A 21,002-nucleotide genomic window follows, 5' to 3' on the forward strand; every position below is an offset into this window, starting at 1 on the left:
TAGCTTGAACATCTGGAAGGAAGCATTAATGCTGAATGATATATGAAAACTCTGATGGTACAAATGTCATTTTTAATAAGCTGAGAAAAATCTCAGCAACTTCATCTTAACATCACTTTTTTTTTTAACAAGTTCTATTGAAACTCAAAAGACTCTGTTTATGATTCCAGTTACATTTAATGCTGTGATACATGTTTATCCAAAAAAGCATTAAGAGCACTTTCACAATGATTTTCTTTTTTTTACACCAAGTCCAAACTGGTAGCACGAGGATAAAGAATACACACTGAAAAGCAGAACGACAGATATGATGCACATGATTCAGTCCAGGATGAAAAACGTGTAGAGAAACAACAGCTACTCTGAGAAAATGAAACGCAACAACAGAAGAACGGTGAGGAAGATTTTCGTTTGGCGAAAAGAGACGTCAGAAGATGTCTGGGTTAAAGCTTCAGTGTTTTCAAAAAGCTTGAAATCGACTAGAAAACCAAATGTAGAGCAGAAGCTCATCAGTTAGACAGCTGACCGGATGCACTTTGTGCTCCCAATGATTCCAATAGATACCAAACTGTACGTTTATGTCTAATGCTACTGTACACAACACTTTAGTTTGATCTTCATCACGCCTGTCAGAGTTGATGAACCACTGGGGACCATGAAAACACTGCTGCTGCATACTCACACACATCATGGAAACTAGGATCCACTACTTTGTCCTCAGTTGCAAATCATTAAACTTTGATTTTTCTATTTCTCTGCAATAAATCAACACTGTTGACATCTTCCTTCATGACCATCAACACATAGTTTATTTTGACTCACTAGAGAACAAAGAGTGGATTCATCCGCTGGTGAAAATAGTTCCCGACAGCTGCAATACGGTTGTTTGCTAAAACACTGAAAAATGACTGCGCTTTAGATTTTTTACAGAAGGCGAGATATGAAGCACTGCAGTCAAACTTCATTTTCACTTTGCTACACGACGGGATAGAGTTTCAGGACTGGCTTGTTTCTTCTGTTCACTCTGTGTGTGTGTGTGTGTGTGTGTGTGTGTGTGTGTGTGTGTGTGTGTGTGTGTGTGTGTGTGTGTGTGTGTGTGTGTGCTCTAGATGGATATTAATCTTCTTTGCATTTTGCCCGTGAGTGTGTTTTGAATCATTTTCCAAGTGAACTAAACTGTTTGTGTCGATGTCACCAGTGAATCTGACGGACTCCTTCAGATTTGGATGAATCTTTCAGCCGCCGGCCCGGTGGGCGACCGATTCAAAAAATACCTCAACTACTGGATGGATAGCTATGAATAATGAATTCTTGTGACTGCAGTGATTTTTCACTTTTGTTGTACACCACCAGGTCAAAATGGTAAATATTAGCATGCTAACAGTTAAACTAAGAAGGTGAACATGGTAAACAATATACCCGTTAGCTGCTAGCACGTCTGCACTGAACTCGATCTTCATCTATTTACAAGGTTTTATGAGCGTGACTTAAATCACTTGAAAGTGCGGTTGTGTTTAATTTTTGTCGTTTACTGCAGTTCCGTCCGAGTGGAGACGTCGACGGTGAAGACGAAGCCTGTTGGACTCAACGTGTTGCTGAGGACGAGGCGACGACTGAAAAGAGCGGGATTTCATCATCTGCACTTTTCGTTCCAGACATCTGAAGATTGAATAACTTCTCCTTTACAAAAAAACACTTTAAAATGAGGTGCCCATCAACCAGCAGGTGTGCTGCGTTTAAGTCCTGTGGGAAAGACAAACATAAACGCTGATGCAGTGAACATTACATGCGTCCCTGTGTGGTAAAAGTGGAGAAAAATGGAGTCCGATTTTTCCCACAGGACCTGAACGCAGCAAACTTCCAACCGATAGACAGCTTCAAGTTGAGATTAAATGTCTTCTTTCTTCTGTTTCTCAAAAAGAAACTCAGTCTGATGTTCGTTAGTGGAGGGAGGAAGACGAAGCCGTGTCTGATTGGTGGACGGCCAGGCCGGCGGGCTGCTGGGCGGAGCTTGGCCCCGACCCCCCCGGGTTGCCGCTGAGAATCATGGGAGCGGGAGGGCGGGGGTTAAGGCGGGGTGGCATGGGGTTGGAGGGGCGGATGAGTGGCGGGGGCTGCTGCAGGGTGGGGCGGGGCTGCAGGAAGCGCGCCTGCTGTTGGAGTGGGGGGGGCTGGCGGTGCAGGGAGGGCGTGGCCGGGAGGGAGGGCCGCAGGAGAGGCGGGGGCTGGTGGAGGGAGGAGGAGGCGGCGTTGGGTGTCACGGGAGTCTGAGCGGAGGAGGAGGAGGAGGAGGCAGCAGGTGAAGCACCTGAGGAGGTCACCGGACCCTGCAGACAGGAGAGGACAGTTACTTCTTCATGACAGCAGAGGTTCTGTTGGAAGATCATACCAAACCAGACAGAAAGAAAAACTACGTCCAACATACACATACTGTATACTGTGATGAAAATGAAGCTTTAAATTGATTCTGCCTTTCCTGTAATCTTTCTAAATACAGGATCGTTTTTCTTTCCTCATTTCAAATGTGGAGAGATTAAAAACACACTTCAGCAGCAGACTGATATTTTAGGTTCTGCTGAGGTCATTTCCTGTCTGCGTGTGATTGAAACAACACGACTCTGTTAAAACTCCTGAGTCCTGACATGTTCGAGCACGGTTCGTTATTGTGCTGAGGAAGCATGTCATCTGGAACACGGCACACGTGTTGACTGTTTATTACTGAAAGTTTACTGTGCATTATCTCCGTGCAGAAAGTTTCTCCTCGGAAGAAAAATAAAGTGAAACAAATGGCTGCATTAAAATTAAATTAGAGCTCGTCATGCAGGCGCCATAGTCGGTGTAAATGTGAGCGTATGAAGCTGAAGGCCTCACCTCCTCGTCCTCTTCGTCAGTGCTCTTCCCTGACGGTGTGGTTGAGCTGTTCTTCCCCTCCTCTCCAGAGGTGGCGCTGTCTCCGTTGGGAGCCCGCGTTCCCTGCTCGGCCTCCCACTCCTGCAGCACCTCCTCCAGGTTGAACCGCCGCCGGTAGTTTACGAAGAAGTTTTTCACCTGGCCCACTGTCTTGTTACCGATGACGTCGGCGATGGCCTGGAAGTCTTTTCCGTACTTCCTGACACCTGGAGGACAGATTACAACGGTGGGATCAATCCTGACACGTATAGACGCCCTGGAAACTTAAATTAGCTTCAACATTCAGTGGCTCTTAGAGCTTAAAGCTCCAGTTGTGCTTTTTGATCAGGTCAAATATTCACTCTTTCTCATCTCTGGTTTGGGCTCGACCGACCGTAGAGAAATGGAAAGCTCTTCATCTGCTCAACGCTCCACCAACTTCACCAGTTTGTCTCCAGCTGTGTTTGGTGCTGAGCATGATGGGTAAAGTGTTTTCTCAGAAAATGAGCTGTTAGCTGAAAGACAGCCGACACCGCAACGGCTTCAGGAGCTTCTTCATGTCTGTGATTTGGTGGGCGACCTGCTGCTACTGTGGAGAGTGATGGAGCTCACCTTGAACCGCCAGGAGCTGCTCATCTGTGGTCCAGCGGGCGTTCACCTTCTGGTTCCACTGCAAGATCAAAGATTAAAGATTAAAGATCAAAGATCAAAGATTAAAATAACCCACAAGTAAAGACCGAGTTTGTTCCTTCAGCCCAAGAGTTATCAAAGTTATATCCCATTCTCCAAAAAAGTACACTAATACGTATTCCTTGACTTATCTTTGCAGAAACCCAACAACCATAAATGGTTTCAACTGAAACACATCATTTGTAATGCGTTTCACTGAGTGGTGTGTTTGTGTGTGTGTGTTTGTGTGTGTTTGTGTATTTGTGTGTGTGTTTGCGTGTGTGTGTGTGTATTTGTGTGTGTGTGTGTGTGTGTGTGTGTGTTTGTGTGTGTGTGTGTGTGTGTGTGTATGTGTGTGTTTGTGTGTGTGTGTGTGTGTATTTGTGTGTGTGTGTGTTTGTGTGTGTGTGTTTGTTTGCTTGTGTGTTTGTATGTGTGTGTTTGTGTGTGTATGTGTGTGTTTGTGTGTATGTGTATTTGCGGGTGTTTTTGGATGTGTGTGTGTGTGTGTGTGTGTGTGTGTGTTTGCGGGTGTTTTTGGATGTGTTTGCGTCTGTGTGTGTGTGTGTGTGTGTGTGTGTGTGTGTGTGTGTGTGTGTGTGTGTGTGTGTGTGTGTGTGTGTGTGTGTGTGTGTGTGTGTGTGTGTGTGTGTGTGTGTGTGTGTGTGTGTGTGTGTGTGTGTGTGTGTTTGTACCTCAGCCTGCTTGAACTCTTCGATCCCAGAGTCCAACATGTGTTTCAGTCCACTGTTCATCTGTTTTGCATTCTGGACCTGAAGAACCGAACGGAAACATTAAACTGAGTTTTAATGTTTCTTCATTAACAGTCATGTAAAAAATAACTCACATCGTATCGTATCAGCTGTGTTTGCATAATGTTTCACATTTGACAGATGACTTTCAGGACCTGACCCGTTACACCCGGGAGGTCCGGGCACCAGAACCAGACCAAAATGCAACTAGTGACATTTTTTCAAAGGTTGCAATGGATGTCGAATTTTTTTTCTTTGCTTAATTTCTTTTGGATCAAAATTGGTCGAGTTGCACTTGTAAATAAAAAAACAAAAGAAGTCCATCACGTCAGTTTTTACTGACTCATTACTGGAAGGCTGTTAATCACTCTACATGCTTCCTGGAGGCAACGTTGACCATCGTTATGCAGATGACACCAAGTTATATCTAGATGAAACAAATCAAAAACTTAAAGACACTAGGACTAGAAGACACGAAGGGCTGGAGGATTTATCATTTAATAAATTCAGACAACACTGAAGTTTTTATATTTGGCCTTACACACTTTATAAATTCTTTGTCCGACCTACTAGTTACTCTAGATGATATAATCTTGGCCTCCAACACCAGTGAGGAATCTTGGAGTCGCTATTGATGACGATGTGTCCTTCAAATCACACGAAGCAAATCTCAATATTTATAACACGGGAAGCATCCTGCTGCAGCGCAAACTCAAAAAGTCAAATAGTCAAATATCCAAACCAGAATTCAGCCAGATGCTTATTGACGGCTGCCAAAAGCATCCGAGAGATTCTCATAAAAAAGCTCAAATAAATCACAGAAATCGTAATATTGCCAAGACAAACCGTTTATTGTCTCCTGTGTCTCCGAGGCTCAAACCTTTCTTTCGGTTCTTCTCACTGTTAAAAATCATTTTTCCCTTCAAGCTGTCGCTCGTGAGAGTTTCTGAATTATTGGGTTCCTCTAATGTTCTCGTCAGGACTCCTCCGTGTTGGTGTCTTGAGATAACTTGTGTGATTTCACACTTTAGGAATAAAACTGAGTTGAAACTGAACTCAAAGTTTCGCTGAAGTAAAAATGCTTGTTTTAATTTTTCCAAATCTCACTGCGGGCTGGTGAAAAGGATACGGAGACTCGTGACAATCCTCCGTTGTTTTAAAACACAAACCTGACGGTTGCCATGGTGTCTGTTACTTAGCAGGAAGATACAGCGTGAGCCTCCTTTCTTATCTTATATTTGTTCACATTCTAAAAGTATGCTGAATATGATGTTAGCTTTTCTGTTTGGAACTGAAAAATATCGCTGGATTTCTGTGATACTGAAGAAATCTTAAAAACGTTATAATTGTTCTGAAATGTTAAAATTGGTTTCATAGTTTTAATAAACTGCATTGACACATCCAGGAATGATGGTTATGAATAAAAAGGTTCTTCTCCTTCGTCCCCAGGAGGAGCAGGAGAGGAGGAGCAGGAGAGGAGGAAAGGAGGATCGGGAGACGAGGATCAGGAGAGGAGGAGGATCAGGAGAGGAGGAGGATCAGGAGAGGATGAGGAGCAGGAGAGGAGGATCAGGAGAGGAGGAAAGGAGGATCAGGAGAGGAGGAGGATCAGGAGAGGAGGATCAGGAGAGGATGAGGAGGGTTGCAGCTGTCCTACCTGTCTCTTCAGGGACACCAGCTCCATGTCCAGCTGCCGGAGAAGCGTGTTGGCTGCGGAGGCGCTGCAGGACACCGCCACCACGTCCTCCTGGGTCAGGTACATGCCTTTGGGGGGGCGGCAGCGGGAGCGTTGGTGGTGCCGGTGCTGCAGGGTCTGGTGCTCCCGCCGACCCAGAGCCACCTTCGGGCCCAACACGGCCGGCTCGGCCTGGTTCTGGAAGAGAGAGAGAGTACAGAGTGAAGCTGTTAACTGATTTACAATCTCCTGAGACTGATGGAAATGTAGTTCCATGTAAAGCATCTGAGGTCCACGGTGCTGTGGTTGTGGTAGGGGAGGGAGGAGGGGAGGGCAGTTTATGGACAGAGAACTATGCTTTTTGACAACATTTTTGACTGTCATTACAATATTTATTCAAAAAAACACAACGTGTGTCATAAAACTAATAATTACAAACATTGGCAAAGCAAGGCTGAAAGTGAATAAATTACAACTGCGATTTTTTTTTTTTTTTTTTTTTCATCCTCTCAGTCAGTCCTGCAGTCAAATTTAATTCTTATCCTGTCTATAATCTGGTTCTTTTTCATCACAAATGACATTTCTTTCTCAAAATGATTTACTATTTACACTAGAATAAATCAAAAGATGGAATTGGGTTGTGTTGCTTTTGTTTTGTTTTTTTATAAAGGGAAAACGTTTTATATTTCCTGGATTAAGTATTTAATTAAGCAAGAGGCATTTGGATTGCTCAATAATACATGATGGTATGGCAATGCACACCCTAATATAATCTAATCTAATTGTATCTAATCTAATCTAATCTAAATGTAAAAGTATCTAATCTAAATGTATCTAATGTAATCTAAATGCATCTAATCTAAATGTATCTAATGTAATCTAAATGTATCTAATCTAAATGTATCTAATGTAATCTAAATGTAAATGTATCTCATCTAAATGTATCTAATGTAATCTAAATGTAAAAGTATCTAATCTAAATGTATCTAATGTAATCTAAAAGTATCTAATCTAAATGTATCTAATCTAAACTAAATGTAAAAGTATCTCATCTAAATGTATATAATGTAATCTAAATGTATCTAATCTAATCTAAATGTATCTAATCTAATCTAAATGTATCTAATCTAAATGTATCTAATGTAATCTAAATGTATCTAATCTAATCTAAATGTATCTAATCTAAATGTATATAATGTAATCTAAATGTATCTAATCTAATCTAAATGTATCTAATCTAAATGTATCTAATGTAATCTAAATGTATCTAATCTAAATGTATCTAATGTAATCTAAATGTATCTAATCTAATCTAAATGTATCTAATCTAAATGTATCTAATGTAATCTAAATGTATCTAATGTAATCTAAATGTATCTAATCTAATCTAAATGTATCTAATCTAAATGTATATAATGTAATCTAAATGTATCTAATCTAAATGTATCTAATCTAAATGTATCTAATCTAATCTAAATGTATCTAATCTAATCTAAATGTATCTAATCTAAATGTATCTAATCTAATCTAAATGTATCTAATGTAATCTAAATGTATCTAATCTAAATGTATCTAATCTAAATGTATCTAATCTAATCTAAATGTATCTAATCTAAATGTAATCTAAATATATCTAATGTAATCTAAATGTATCTAATCTAAATGTATCTAATCTAAATGTATCTAATCTAATCTAAATGTATCTAATCTAAATGTATCTAATGTAATCTAAATATATCTAATGTAATCTAAATGTATCTAATCTAAATGTATCTAATCTAATCTAAATGTAAACGTATATAATCTAATCTAAATGTATCTAATCTAATCTAAATGTATCTAATCTAAATGTATCTAATGTAATCTAAATATATCTAATCTAATCTAAATGTATCTAATCTAAATGTATCTAATCTAATCTAAATGTATCTAATGTAATCTAAATGTATCTAATCTAATCTAAATGTATCTAATCTAATCTAAAATCTAATCTAAATGTATCTAATCTAATCTAAACATATAAAATTTAAATGTATATCTAATCTAAATGTATCTAATCTAATCTAAATGTATCTAATCTAAATCTAATCTAAATGTATCTAATCTAATCTAAATAATCTAATCTAATCTCTAATGTAATCTAAATGTATCTAATCTAAATGTATCTAATCTAATCTAAATGTAAACGTAATCTAATCTAAATGTATCTAATCTAATCTAAATGTATCTATTCTAATCTAAATCTAATCTAAATGTATTTAATCTAATCTAAACATATTTAATATAAATAGAATTTAAATGTATTTAATAAAAATGTATCTAATCTGAATCTAATCTAAATGTATTTAATATGAATGTATCTAATCTAAACGTATCTAATTTAATCTAAATGTATCTAATCTAAATGTATCTAATCTAAATGTAAATGTATCTAATCTAATCTAAATGTATCTAATCTAATCTAAATGTAAACGTATCTAATCTAATCTAAATGTATCTAATCTAATCTAAATGTATCTAATCTAATCTAAATGTATCTAATCTAATCTAAATGTATCTAATCTAATCTAAATGTATCTAATCTAAATGTATCTAATCTAAATGTAAATGTATCTAATCTAATCTAAATGTATCTAATCTAATCTAAATGTAAACGTATCTAATCTAATCTAAATGTATCTAATCTAATCTAAATGTATCTAATCTAAATGTATCTAATCTAATCTAAATGTAAACGTATCTAATCTAATCTAAATGTATCTAATCTAAATGTAAACGTATCTAATCTAATCTAAATGTATCTAATCTAATCTAAATGTATCTAATCTAAATGTATCTAATGTAATCTAAATGTATCTAATCTAATCTAAATGTATCTAATCTAAATGTATCTAATCTAATCTAAATGTAAACGTATCTAATCTAATCTAAATGTATCTAATCTAAATGTAAACGTATCTAATCTAATCTAAATGTATCTAATCTAATCTAAATGTATCTAATCTAATCTAAATGTAAACATATCTAATCTAATCTAAATGTATCTAATCTAATCTAAATGTATCTATTCTAATCTAAATGTATTTAATCTAAATCTAATCTAAATGTATTTAATCTAATCTAAACATATTTAATATAAATAGAATTTAAATGTATTTAATAAAAATGTATCTAATCTGAATCTAATCTAAATGTATTTAATATGAATGTATCTAATCTAAATGTATCTAATCTGAATCTAATTGTAATCTAATCTAATTCTTATTTTAATCTAATCTTAATCCTAATCTCATCTAAATCAAATTCTAATCTAATTCTAATCTAATCAAACCTAATCTAAATCCAATCCAATATCTAATCTAAATCAAATCTAAATGTATCTAATCTAAATGTATTTAATCTAAATCTAATCTAAATGTATTTAATCTAAATGTATTTAATCTAATCTAAACATATTTAATATAAATAGAATTTAAATGTATTTAATATAAATGTATCCAATCTGAATCTAATCTAATTCTAATCTTAATCTAATCTAAATGTATTTAATATGAATGTATCTAATCTAAATGTATTTAATCTGAATCTAATTGTAATCTAATCAAATTTTTATCTTAATCTAATCTTAATCCTAAACTAATCTAAATCAAATTCTAATCTAATCAAACCTAATTTAAATCCAATCTCATCTAATCTAAATCAAATCTAAATGTATCTAATCTAATTGTATCTAATATAAATGTATTTAATATAAATATAATTTAAATGTATTTAATATTAATGTAACTAATCTGAATCTAATTCTAATCTAATCCTAATATAATCTAATTCTAATCTAATCTTAATCCTAATATAATCTAATTAAATCTAATCTAATCTATAATATTTGCGGTGTAAGCATGATGTTTATATATATGTATTGTTGCTCATAATTTGCCTGAGGTTATAGTCTTATAGACTCATGGGTATTAATATAATAACATATAAAGGGATGTTTTATTGAACCGTTTCAACAGGAACCGTCAGAGATGAAAGCTCAGTTTTGTTATCGCTTCACAAAACGCAGCTCCGACGTCTTCACGTTACCTCTTTCTTGGTTTCCTTGTTGGGGTCATAGTCACTGTCGCCGGCCTCGATGGGATTGGTCTCCTCCATTTCCTCATCACTATGGCAACGACAACAAGCCAAAATTATATCATCGGTAGTCGGCGAGTACCACCGACACAGACCACAAGTTCAGAAAGAAGAAACATGATGTTAAAACAACAACACAAAATATGAAAAAAATCCCTCTGATAAAGAAATGATCTGCTTGGTCAATTATATCGTTATATACAGAACAATGTCCAGAAAACAGAATCAGACTTTTGACATCACCTCGAAATCAAATGTTTTGTATTTAAATTCTTATTTTCAGTTAATATGCTCCTAAAAACAATAAACTGAACAGTGAAGAAATACAAGAACAAGACAGAATACAAGAGCCTCTGTAGTAAACCTGGAATCATCCATCATGAAGTATCAGTGACTATTATTAAGGGAAATGAAGTGAACAGGCATAAACCAGAGGAGCTTCGGCGCCATCAGCTGTTCAAACCCGCAAACTGCCAGCAGCACTTCAGATGAAAAGGATCCAATTTCTTTTTCCTTCACTTATTTGCTATTTGTGGTGTTTTTTGTGGGCGAGTCTGTTTCCCAAAGCAGCGAGCTTACATGCAGAAGTTCTCAATATGTTGATGAGTCTAATATGAACGTACTGACGATATAGAACTGCATCGAATTTATGGAAGAGGCAGCTTTCCTGTTGCAGATTTGTTGAGCGACAAAAATCTCCGACTTTTATTAAGAGACTGGCTTGTATGATATAAATGCCTGAATTTTTAATGCTCTACTTCATTATCATTACTTTACCTAAAAAAAAAAAAATCACAAGGCTGCTTTTATTAACTTAAAAAGAGTCCTTCATATCTGGATAAGGAGCAGGTCCTCTCACACGGAGTCCTTCCTGTTGCACCACCGTGTTTCTGCAGAAGAGACGAACCAAACGTCGCAGCGAGAGGCGGCTTTTTATTTCGGCCGTTTATTCCAATACGAAGGTTTTTCACTTGGTGGCCTCTGAATCCTTCATGCTGCTGCTTTAACAACGCAAAACTACTTTTTGTAGTTTGTAATCAGTGAGGCCAAAATAAAGTCTTTTACATCTAAGCTCAAGATGTTTTTATAAAACACTTTTTGGGGTTGGTTTTATTTCTGTCATGATAAGAATCAGATTTATTGCCAAATCACATACACGGAATTAGTCTTGGTTTAGTGGTGCAAAATACTTAACGAAGAAAAAAGAGGAGTGTAAACATTTACAATATAAAGTGAAAAAATACAACTAAGAAAAGGTAGGTAGTATATTCATAAAGTTTCATGATAAATTACAGAAATATGTTGTAGTGCAAATGCACAAAGTACAAACAGCATGAAACGTGAAGAAGTAATAATGTAAAGACACGTCGTGTTAATTGAGTTCAAACTACTTTTCAAAACAGGACATTTTGAGACTTTAATCTGACAGTGATGAACCTTCCTGTGTCTGTCTGTCCGTCCGTCCGTCCGTTATTCTGTCTGTCCGCCCGCCCGTCTGTCTGTCCCTCCGTCCGTCCGTCTGTCAGAGCTGCCAGCGGGCCGTACCTGTCGTCCTGGTTGCTCCGGCTGGCCAGTTTGCGAGCCTGTCGGTCCATCAGACTCGTTCTGGAGCGGGTCTTCTTCCACGAGTAGTAATACTTCACCAGGCTGGAGATGGATTTGTCCGGTAACTGAAGGACACACACGAAGCCTTCGTTACAAGTTGTTAAACAATCTTCTGGGGTTTTTTCACAGATTTGTCTGAGCTGAGGTGGAAGTAGTCAGATAGACTATGTTATCAGCTCAATGTAAAAATACTCCAGCTGAGCATCAAAGCTTCACTAGTATTTAAAACTAGCTGCAGCTGGTTTTTACTACTTTATATAAAGTGGGATCGTTTAGTCCAGTGTTTCCCAAAGTAAAGGTCGAGGCCCCTATTCTGGGTCACCAGATAAAACTGAGGGGCAATGAGAGGAACGATTTAAAAAAAAACAACAACCTCAATTCTGATGCAGAAATCTGTTTTCCAGTTTTTGGTCTCCAGAAAGTTCATTCGTATTCAGGACATGATGTGGTGTTTTTGGTTTTCTCTTCAAAACCCCAAAAGAACCAATTCATTGGATCAATAAGCAGCACAAGTAAGAGCAGCAGTATCATGTGAAATCTGATCAATAACCATCCTGTTCCTCCATCATCGGACAAACAGGAAACTCAAAGTATTGGAACTTATTTCAGCCAAAAACAATAATGATAAAATAACCATGGAGTTGTGTCACATCTTTTCAGGTTATATCTATGTTTCTTTTAACCAAATTATATAGAGAGGACCAACAAGCAGTGTTGATCAAATCCTAATAATACTGTTTAATGTTTAAATATAAATGTTTATTGAATAGTAATTAGTGGGTTAATATCAAGTAGCAGAAAAGTTGTGGAGTGAAGTTACTTCCCTCCACCGGCACGGTGTCGTAATGTAAATAAGAGACACAGTCTTTGACGGACACATTGTTGTTGTTGTTGTTGTGGTGCCAGGTTGTTTACCATCTGCTGGATGCGGTGGAAGCTCTTGCCGTGGAAGCTGAAGGCCTGCTCGAACAGCACCTTGTCCTCCACCGTCCACTCGTCCGGGAACGGAGTGAAGTTGGGCAGGTCGGCAAGAGACTTCTCAATGTTGTGTTTGTGCCAGAAGAGCATGCCGAGAGCCTGGAGACACACACACACACACACGCACACACAGACACACACGCACACACACACACACACACACACGCACGCACGCACGCACACACACACACAGTGTTAACACCTCACAGACTATTTCTATTTCTGACACCTTTCCTAGAGAATTGATCGTTCAGAACATAACCTGCTTTGGGGCAAGTTAGGTCTGCAGCATGAGTTACCATGACGACGCATCCCAGTGCGACGTGAAAAAAATGTCATATTTCCGACATTTTCATTTGGCGTCTTCCAGTGTTTAATGCTGTTTAGTTTAAGGAACCAGCTTCGAACAGTTTCATCGCAGCAGGAGATTGAAGTCATTCACGTTCTCTTTCCCAAGATTTTCTTGGTGCCAAATTTGGAGGGAAATTGTGCTGCTGAGAGACGCACCTGCTCCACGTTGTATCCGTGTTTCTCTTTGGCGATAGCGATGTATTCATCCACTGGGGAGAGAAATACACACCTTTTAATTCAGTCTGGTGCACTTTGACCTGATACGAGACCACGCGTGTCAAAGCACACTGAATATTCTCAGTCTCATGTAGTTTACTTACGTTTTGAGTCGCCGATGGTGTGAAACGGAGACCAGACCAACATCCCTCCACTGTCTTTATCGGTGTACTTAGTGGAACCTGAACGTGGACACGCACCGCAGAGAAATGACATAATCATGTGTACTTTTTCTCCTGTAAGTCTGAGGAGACTTTTCGAAAGTAATAGCAAAAATACTAAAAACACACTCAGTGAAAATCTGATATATGAAGTGTGAAGTACCGCTGCAGTCCCGCTGAATGCAACCAACACATTCACATGGAGCAGGAGTACAGTTACCGGAGCTGTGTTACGGTACATGTACCGAGGCTACCACCGTCTGTCACTCAAGTCAACACCAGTGAAACCTCACCTAGCTCAAACTCGGGAATGCTGGCCTGATAGTCGGCTCCAACCCGCATCCCCACATCTGGAAAACACCGAGAGGAAACACGGGAGATGTTTCACTCACATTATTCACGTTCAAAACGAGCACATAAGGAGCGCTAAGAGGCTGTTCGAGGCTATATCCTGCTCACCGTGTTCGTCGTCGCTGCCACTTTCGTCGGAAAAATGTCCGTTGGACGCGTTGGACGGACTCTTGGTGCCGTTTGAGCGACCTTTTCCTAAATACTCCGAGCCTTTATCCATCATTCCCGGCATCTCAGGGCTCAAATACAGCGTGTTTCAGCAGCTGGGTCGGAATAGAAAATGTCAGCAGGAGCTTGACGTTTTTCTGCTGCTGTTCGCTCTCTCGTCTCGGCTCCGTGCGTGTCGCTGTAGCGCGTTTCCCTTCACGCACCGTGTTTACACGGTCACTTCATACTATAACACATTATGGATAACAACGGTAGAGTCTCAGCTGAATTTTATGTAGTTTTATATGTAAAAAGTCCCCCATGAAGGAGGTTTTTGCCGCTTTAAAGCTATGGCATAGAGGGGCCTAACTACCGCGGCGGAAGGCTTTTTACGCACCGTTGGGCGGCAATGCGACTTCTGCTCCTGCAGAGCCTGTGGCAGCAGATCCCTCCGCCGACAAACTCATGAAGTAAATTAAAAAAAACAACTAATTTAACAGCAGCGAAACACAGGTTAAAAATGACCTCCAAAATTGTCTTTACAAAACATGAAAGTAATAATTGCCTTCTGAAAACATTCATCTTCCTGCAGCTACATTAAACTGAAAACAGTCTCCTTGTTTATCAGCGACTCTTCTGCACTGACTGTTTGGAGCCTGCAGGGGGCGACACCGCACAACAGTGTGACACCAGGCAGCAGGGTAATACGCTGCATTTCTAACTGCACTTCCGCTGAGAGGACGTCAGGGGGCGTCTACATCTAGTTTAAGCACTGTTGTACGGAGTTCATATTGGGAGCGTTTGTTGTGTCACACTTTTTATGTCAAGTAATTAAGATAGATAAAAACCTAAGTATCACTTAAAGGTTGCAGCTCATTTTTATAGTTATTAATACGTCAGACAATTGTTACAAAATGACTCAAAAATGTCATAAAATAGTGTTCAATGTCCATCATCATTCCCTGAAGCACAAGTCAACACGTCTCCTTTTCCTGAGCAACAGTCAAAATCGAAACATGGCGAGTTTCTAATCTCAGGAAACTGAAGAAATGAGTTTTCATTTCTAAAAAGATGATGAAATAGTGAATTAATGATCAGAACTGTCGGTTTTGTCTGTCAGCTGTGCTCCTGGTTAGTTTGTGGTTGTGGATGAGCCCCTGAGGAGAAGCCTGGCTCCTAACTAGCTCTGAGCTGTACAGTCTTTGTTGTGATTACAGTCTGGAAACCCTGCTGACATTTGGAGATGGCTTCCTGTGACGGCATTGAAGTAGTTCCAAAAATAGAGTTTCAATGCACAATATACGGTATGTGGCGGTCAATACTTTCAACATTTACCAGAGCTCTATGCCCAGTAGGATAAAACAGCTGGAAACGACCTTCACTGCAGTGTAGCCGCACCCACATGTTCACATGGGGAATTTGGATCTGGTAACACCACACAACTTCAGGACAGTGGAGGAGAATAAAATACTTTTGATGCTGAGAATTTTAAAGATTACATTTGAAAAGAGAGAAGAAACAAGCTTCTGTTGAGTTAAAGGTTCAAATGTACTTTTGAGACTCTTGATATCCTCTCTTGTCCCCTCCATTAGAATAAGCATCAACTCTCCGATCACTGTAACATGTCTGCATATTAAACGCATGTTCGAGCAAAATAAAAGTAAAAAGAAGTTCTCCAAAATTCCACTTTTGTGCCGATCACCTCGACAAACGATCTCCTGTCCTCCTGCCAACGTTTCCTGTATAAGTGTTGTCCATTTACCATAAAACAGTGGCTGCACCACTAAATGGGTCTCCTGGGAAGTTAACCAGGGAGCCACAAAATGACCATGAAGTGACGTCATATGACCCCAAAGACACACAAACCCCCCCTCCCCCCCCAGGGCGGGACATGCCATCCATGCCTAAAACCTTCACCATCTAAAATGCTTGGATCAGCACATGTTGGCTTGTTTTGTGTTTAAAAAAATGAGAAGCCTTTATGTTTTGTTTCTGTCTGGATATTTGGGTGAACCTTTAATTAACCATCGAGTGACGCAATATTGCGCTGACTTCGTTGTCCACTCTCTCTCTCTCTCTCTCTCTCTCTCTCTCTCTCTCTCTCTCTCTACCTGTCAGTCAGTGTGTTCGAGGCTCTCTCCACCACGCTGTCTGTGGCTCATCTCGAAGCTCGTGCTGCAACCATCTGCGAGCCTGCTGAGAGAGAGAGAGAGAGAGAGAGGGAGAGGGAGAGAGAGGGAGGGAGAGGGAGAGAGAGAGAGAGAGAGAGAGAGAGAGAGAGAGAGAGAGAGAGAGAGAGAGAGAGAGAGAGAGAGAGAGAGAGAGAGAGAGAGAGAGAGAGAGAGAGAGAGGGAGAGAGAGAGAGAGAGAGAGAGAGAGAGAGAGAGAGAGAGAGAGAGAGAGAGAGAGAGAGAGAGAGGAGAGAGAGAGAGAGAGAGAGGACCAGCTCCTACTCTATCGCGCGCGGGGCTCGTGCTTCATCAGATATGTGAGCGACGGGAAGCGGCTCTGCCTCGCGCTGCTCGAGGACGGCAGGATGGCGGGAGGACGGCGGGGTCTTGTGGCCCCTCAGAACACGTTCCTGGAGAACATCGTCCGCCGGTCCAACGGTAGGGTGTCCCCCTCCGGTTCCGTCCGGTTAATCGGCCGTACCTGGATTTAAACGGTGGCAGCGCGGTTGTTGTGTGAAATGTCTCGTGGTTCTGTTCGGTTGTTTCGTCAGCAGGCAGCTAAACTGGAGTCATTATATATATATATATATATATATATATATATATATATATATATATATATATATATATATATGTGCATATTTAAAAAAAACAAACATGCACAGGCTCCTTTTGGTAGCACTTCATTTTCAATGTTCTGTCGTGTAGCACATTAACCGGAATTTAAATAAGAAAATCAGACCGCAGGATTAGGAGACTGAAACGGGACCTTTTTTGAGGAAAGAATAAATGGGATAAATTATTATTATTATTATTATTGAAGTAGACTATTTCTAGAAATATTGCGAACCTACATGGGAGTCGGCCATTGGAAAAACAAGTTAAGTTAAACGGTGCGACAAAAAATGTACCATTTTGATCTTTTTTAAAAACTGAAGTGCCAACGGTTCAAGCTTGACAAATGTGACGATGTGATGATTTTAATTTTGTTTATCATACGCTACATACAGTACATTGAATATGAAACAGGACTGTTGAAGATATCAGTTTGGAAGTTTTAAAACCTATTTTACCAGTGAAATATTTGCTGGTATGTCTCCGTTTTAGTCTTTAATGAAACAGAAGTCCAACAATAAGTTATGTGGGCTTTAATACTCAGTGTTGTTTGGCCATCTTTATGCATCAGTTACAATTCTCCTCTCTGGGCTGGACGACGTGGACAAAATCAAAAAGCCTATCAGAATAGTTTCGAGCAAATTGTCCTACCACTATGTGGATATGGTCGGATGACAAAATATTTACACACTATGATTTTTTTTGAATGAATAATGACATATAGCCTGATAATAAAGCAGATAATGGTTTAAGTTCAGAAAATGACATAACTGTACTGTAATGAAGCTTTTAAAGCAGGAAATGACTTGTAAAATCAAACTATATCAAAAATCTAAAACAATATCTCGCCTCATATCACAATATCGATATAACACTAATATATTGTCGAGCTCCTGTGTGGCAGTTTATCTCTGATATTGGATCAACCTCACACTGTTGCCTTCCACGAGCAAAGGCTGCGTTCGTCTGCTGCTTCATTCATTATTGTAAAAAACAGAGCTTTGCCACCACTGAATCTACACTGCAGCAATAAGAGCCTAAATCACCACAGTTAAATCCCACATAAGTAATATAAATACTGTCTATTCCAGAAATCAGTGACAAGTCCATCATTACTCCAAACCGTTTTCTTTGAGTTTTGCTGTTCCTTCTTCATTTAGACCCAAAACTTAATCTGAGTTCATCCAAATTATCTTCGCTGTTAACGTCAGTTTTGTTTTGTTTGTTTTGAGTTCTTTCCCCTTTTGTTCCCTTTTTCTTTCCACCACATCCACCTTCATCAGTCGAAATCAGCATTTTATTTGACGTTCATTCTTACAGAATTAAATTGTAAATGACAGCCTGTATTATTAAGTGCTACCATTGTAACACAGCAGGCTAACTTTAGCCTTCCAGTTTCCTCGACTTCCTCATTAATTACAGCTGATGTATTGCTTTCATTTAAAATAAACTGTTGCCAATTATTTTCAGATTTGAAAGGTCAGTAGCATCAGTTTAGCTCATTTTATTTTAGAAAGATATTTGAAGAAGTACTCTACATTAAGCTTCATGCAGTGACAGTGTTTTGGGCTCCAGCTGACTTTGGCAGGGTGGTGGACACTGTCCATGTTTCACACGCCATTATAAAGTTTTTCCACTATTTTTCTGCATGTCATTCGCTAAATTCACTCCTTCTTCTTAGTTTTCTGGAGGTCCATCTGAAAATAATCCCTCATTCATTAGAAAAGAAGATTCAAGAAGACCTGTTTTGGGGGGCGTGTCTGTTTGATTGACAGGCCTGCGGTGCAGTCAGGTTACAGCTATCGGTGGGCGGGACGTAGTATCGTCAGGTTTCCAATCAGATCGGTCAGATCCACCTCTGGCTCCTCCCCCAGCTCGTCCAAATATGGTCACTTCCTGCTCCAAACCGCTCCGAACTAGCAAAGATGGTGACGGACAGAATCTGAACTGGAGGATTCATAACGTTCACAAACCAACGATGACATCACTGATGGATGATGACATCACTGATGGATGATGACGTCACTGATGGTTGATGATTGGTTCAAACCCAGATTCTTCTCTCTGTGGGCCAATCACTGGACCACCACCATGTTTTAAGTATGTTGATAAATAAAAACTAGCTAGGTTATAATTGAATACTTTCAGGCCAAGTAGCCCATATTTACTCACTTTTGGAGAGCTACTTTTTCTTTTGGCTAGTGACTCTGTTTGCTTCTCTAACATCAGACTTCATGTAAATTAAACCAATCTGTGATATTTAAATGATCAGTCAGCAAAACTTTGTGAATGTGTCCTCGTCAAAGTCAAGAAAAGATACCAAACTTTTGCCATTTCCAGCTGCTGCAGTGTAAACATTTGTTGTATTTTCTGGTGGATCAGCTGTATGCTGATAAAATATGACTTTTAATACAGCCTTTATTATTATCTTTAAATTTGGACTTATTGAAGTTTTGTGCACCACCTCATGTAGAGGAATAGTTGTTACATAAACCAAATGAATCAGTTGAATATGAGAGGCTATGACTTCTCGATTAAATTGATCTTTGGCTCCACCTCAAATACATACAGAACAACAGTTCGGCCTAATTAAAAGGTTTATTAACGTAGAATCCACTAACAGAATAAATTAAAATTAAATGACTAATAGTAACAGCAGAAGGCTCCCAGGTCGTCTGGTCAGGATTTATTTCTGTTGTTTGTCCTCAGCCTCTCTGTTGATGTTAAAAAACGAACGTTCAGCTCTGTTCTCAATCCTTCAGCGCTCCTCTACACACACTTTTACTTTTTAACTTTTCACTTTGGATACTGTCACGTCTTCAGATAGATACAGACCGGTCACAATAGGTCGTGTACCCTATCCTTTCCCCTCCATTGACCTATTTCACACACACACACACACACACACACACACACACACACACACACACACACACACACACACACACACACACACACACACACACACACACACACACACACACACACACACACACACACACACACACACACACACACAGTGAGAGAGAGTCAGATCAACCTGCTGCTGCTGGTGGACTCTGATTGGCCTTCAGCTGTTTTTTCTTTTGTGTCTAGACTAAATATCACCGAACACAACGTGTGCCCTAAATGTAGTGTTCATGTTCGGCCCTGGTTTACTAACAATCTGCTAACTATTGCAGAAAGACAGATAGACATAAACTAGTAGCTCCGCCCCAGAGATCTGATTGGTCAACTGAACATCTGGAACAAATCATCATGACATCACATCCTGCTGATCACTACAAATATCCCTCCACCTCCTCAATGGAATATAGAATTAGAATAGAGTTTCATCTAATATGTAATATAATGTAGTTTCTACTTGTTCTAGTTCTATTAAATGACCCATTTGGTGAAGTCGGGTCTCTTTTGGTCCTTTTTGGTCGCTCCGAGCACCCGTACCGTAACACCACGGATAGTCACGCACTTACAATCCTAGAGGAGGCTAGCTGGACCGGTTTGGTTTGAACACATGACACGGAGCTAAAATGTTAGAAACACATGAGAACATGGATATCTTTGTTCATCAGATATCTTTGTTCATCAGATATCTTTGTTCATCAGATATCTTTGTTCATCAGATATCTTTGTTCATTATATATCTTTGTTCATCAGATATCTTTGTTCATCAGATATCTTTGTTCATCAGATATCTTTGTTCATCAGATATCTTTGTTTGATATCTTTGTTCATCAGATATATTTGTTCATCAGATATCTTTGTTCATTAGATATCTTTGTTCATCAGATATCTTTGTTCACAGATATCTTTGTTCATCAGATATCTTTGTTCATCAGATATATTTGTTCATCTTTGTTCACCAGATATCTTTGTTCATCAGATATCTTTGTTGTTCTTTGTTCATCAGATATCTTTGTTTCAGATATCTTTGTTTATCAGATATCTTTGTTTATCAGATATCTTTGTTCATCAGATATCTTTGTTCACCAGATATCTTTGTTCTTCAGATATCTTTGTTCATCAGATATCTTTGTTCATCAGATATCTTTGTTCTTCAGATATCTTTGTTCACCAGATATCTTTGTTCATCAGATATCTTTGTTCATCAGATATCTTTGTTTATCAGATATCTTTGTTCATCAGATATCTTTGTTCTTCAGATATCTTTGTTCATCAGATATCTTTGTTCACCAGATATCTTTGTTCATCAGATATCTTTGCTCATCAGATATCTTTGTTCCAACCAGACTGAACTAGCTGATCAGTTTAGTGTTTCTATGTTCTG

The 21,002-nt window shown here is 38.8% G+C and overlaps 2 protein-coding genes across 6 annotated transcripts in view; one reads left to right on the plus strand and one right to left on the minus strand.

The window, feature by feature from the left end:
- Positions 1–52: 52 nt before the first annotated feature.
- On the minus strand, positions 53–14,383 carry rcor3 (REST corepressor 3). Of its 3 annotated transcripts, XM_069721634.1 has the most exons (13): positions 14,326–14,383; positions 13,890–14,175; positions 13,724–13,780; positions 13,374–13,451; positions 13,210–13,262; positions 12,640–12,801; positions 11,557–11,789; positions 10,072–10,150; positions 5,968–6,183; positions 4,254–4,331; positions 3,502–3,559; positions 2,872–3,116; positions 53–2,327 (listed from the first exon to the last, which is right to left on the minus strand). In XM_069721634.1, the coding sequence occupies exons 2-13, from the start codon at positions 14,011–14,013 to the stop codon at positions 1,941–1,943; spliced, it is 1,770 nt and encodes a 589-aa protein (XP_069577735.1). In that variant the 5' UTR covers positions 14,014–14,175; positions 14,326–14,383; the 3' UTR covers positions 53–1,940. The 3 variants fall into 3 exon arrangements, with proteins under 3 accessions (XP_069577735.1, XP_069577734.1, XP_069577736.1); XM_069721633.1 differs by lacking the exon at positions 14,326–14,383 and having other exon boundaries at positions 13,890–14,237; XM_069721635.1 differs by lacking the exon at positions 14,326–14,383 and having other exon boundaries at positions 11,665–11,789; positions 13,890–14,235.
- A 1,983-nt stretch (positions 14,384–16,366) lies between these two features.
- Positions 16,367–21,002, plus strand: part of kcnh1b (potassium voltage-gated channel, subfamily H (eag-related), member 1b) — a 62,128-nt gene continuing 57,492 nt past the window's right edge. For all 3 annotated transcript variants that reach the window (XM_069721618.1, XM_069721620.1, XM_069721619.1), the window contains exon 1: positions 16,367–16,537. In XM_069721618.1, coding sequence (XP_069577719.1) covers positions 16,465–16,537 — 73 coding nt within the window. In that variant the 5' untranslated portion in view covers positions 16,367–16,464. The remainder of the gene's footprint in view (positions 16,538–21,002) is intronic.

This window comes from Brachyistius frenatus, unplaced genomic scaffold (genome assembly GCF_029030835.1).
Source record: "Brachyistius frenatus isolate BFR_SWC_R1_liver_20210118 unplaced genomic scaffold, ASM2903083v1 Contig_269, whole genome shotgun sequence".
NCBI lineage: Eukaryota > Metazoa > Chordata > Actinopteri > Embiotocidae > Brachyistius > Brachyistius frenatus.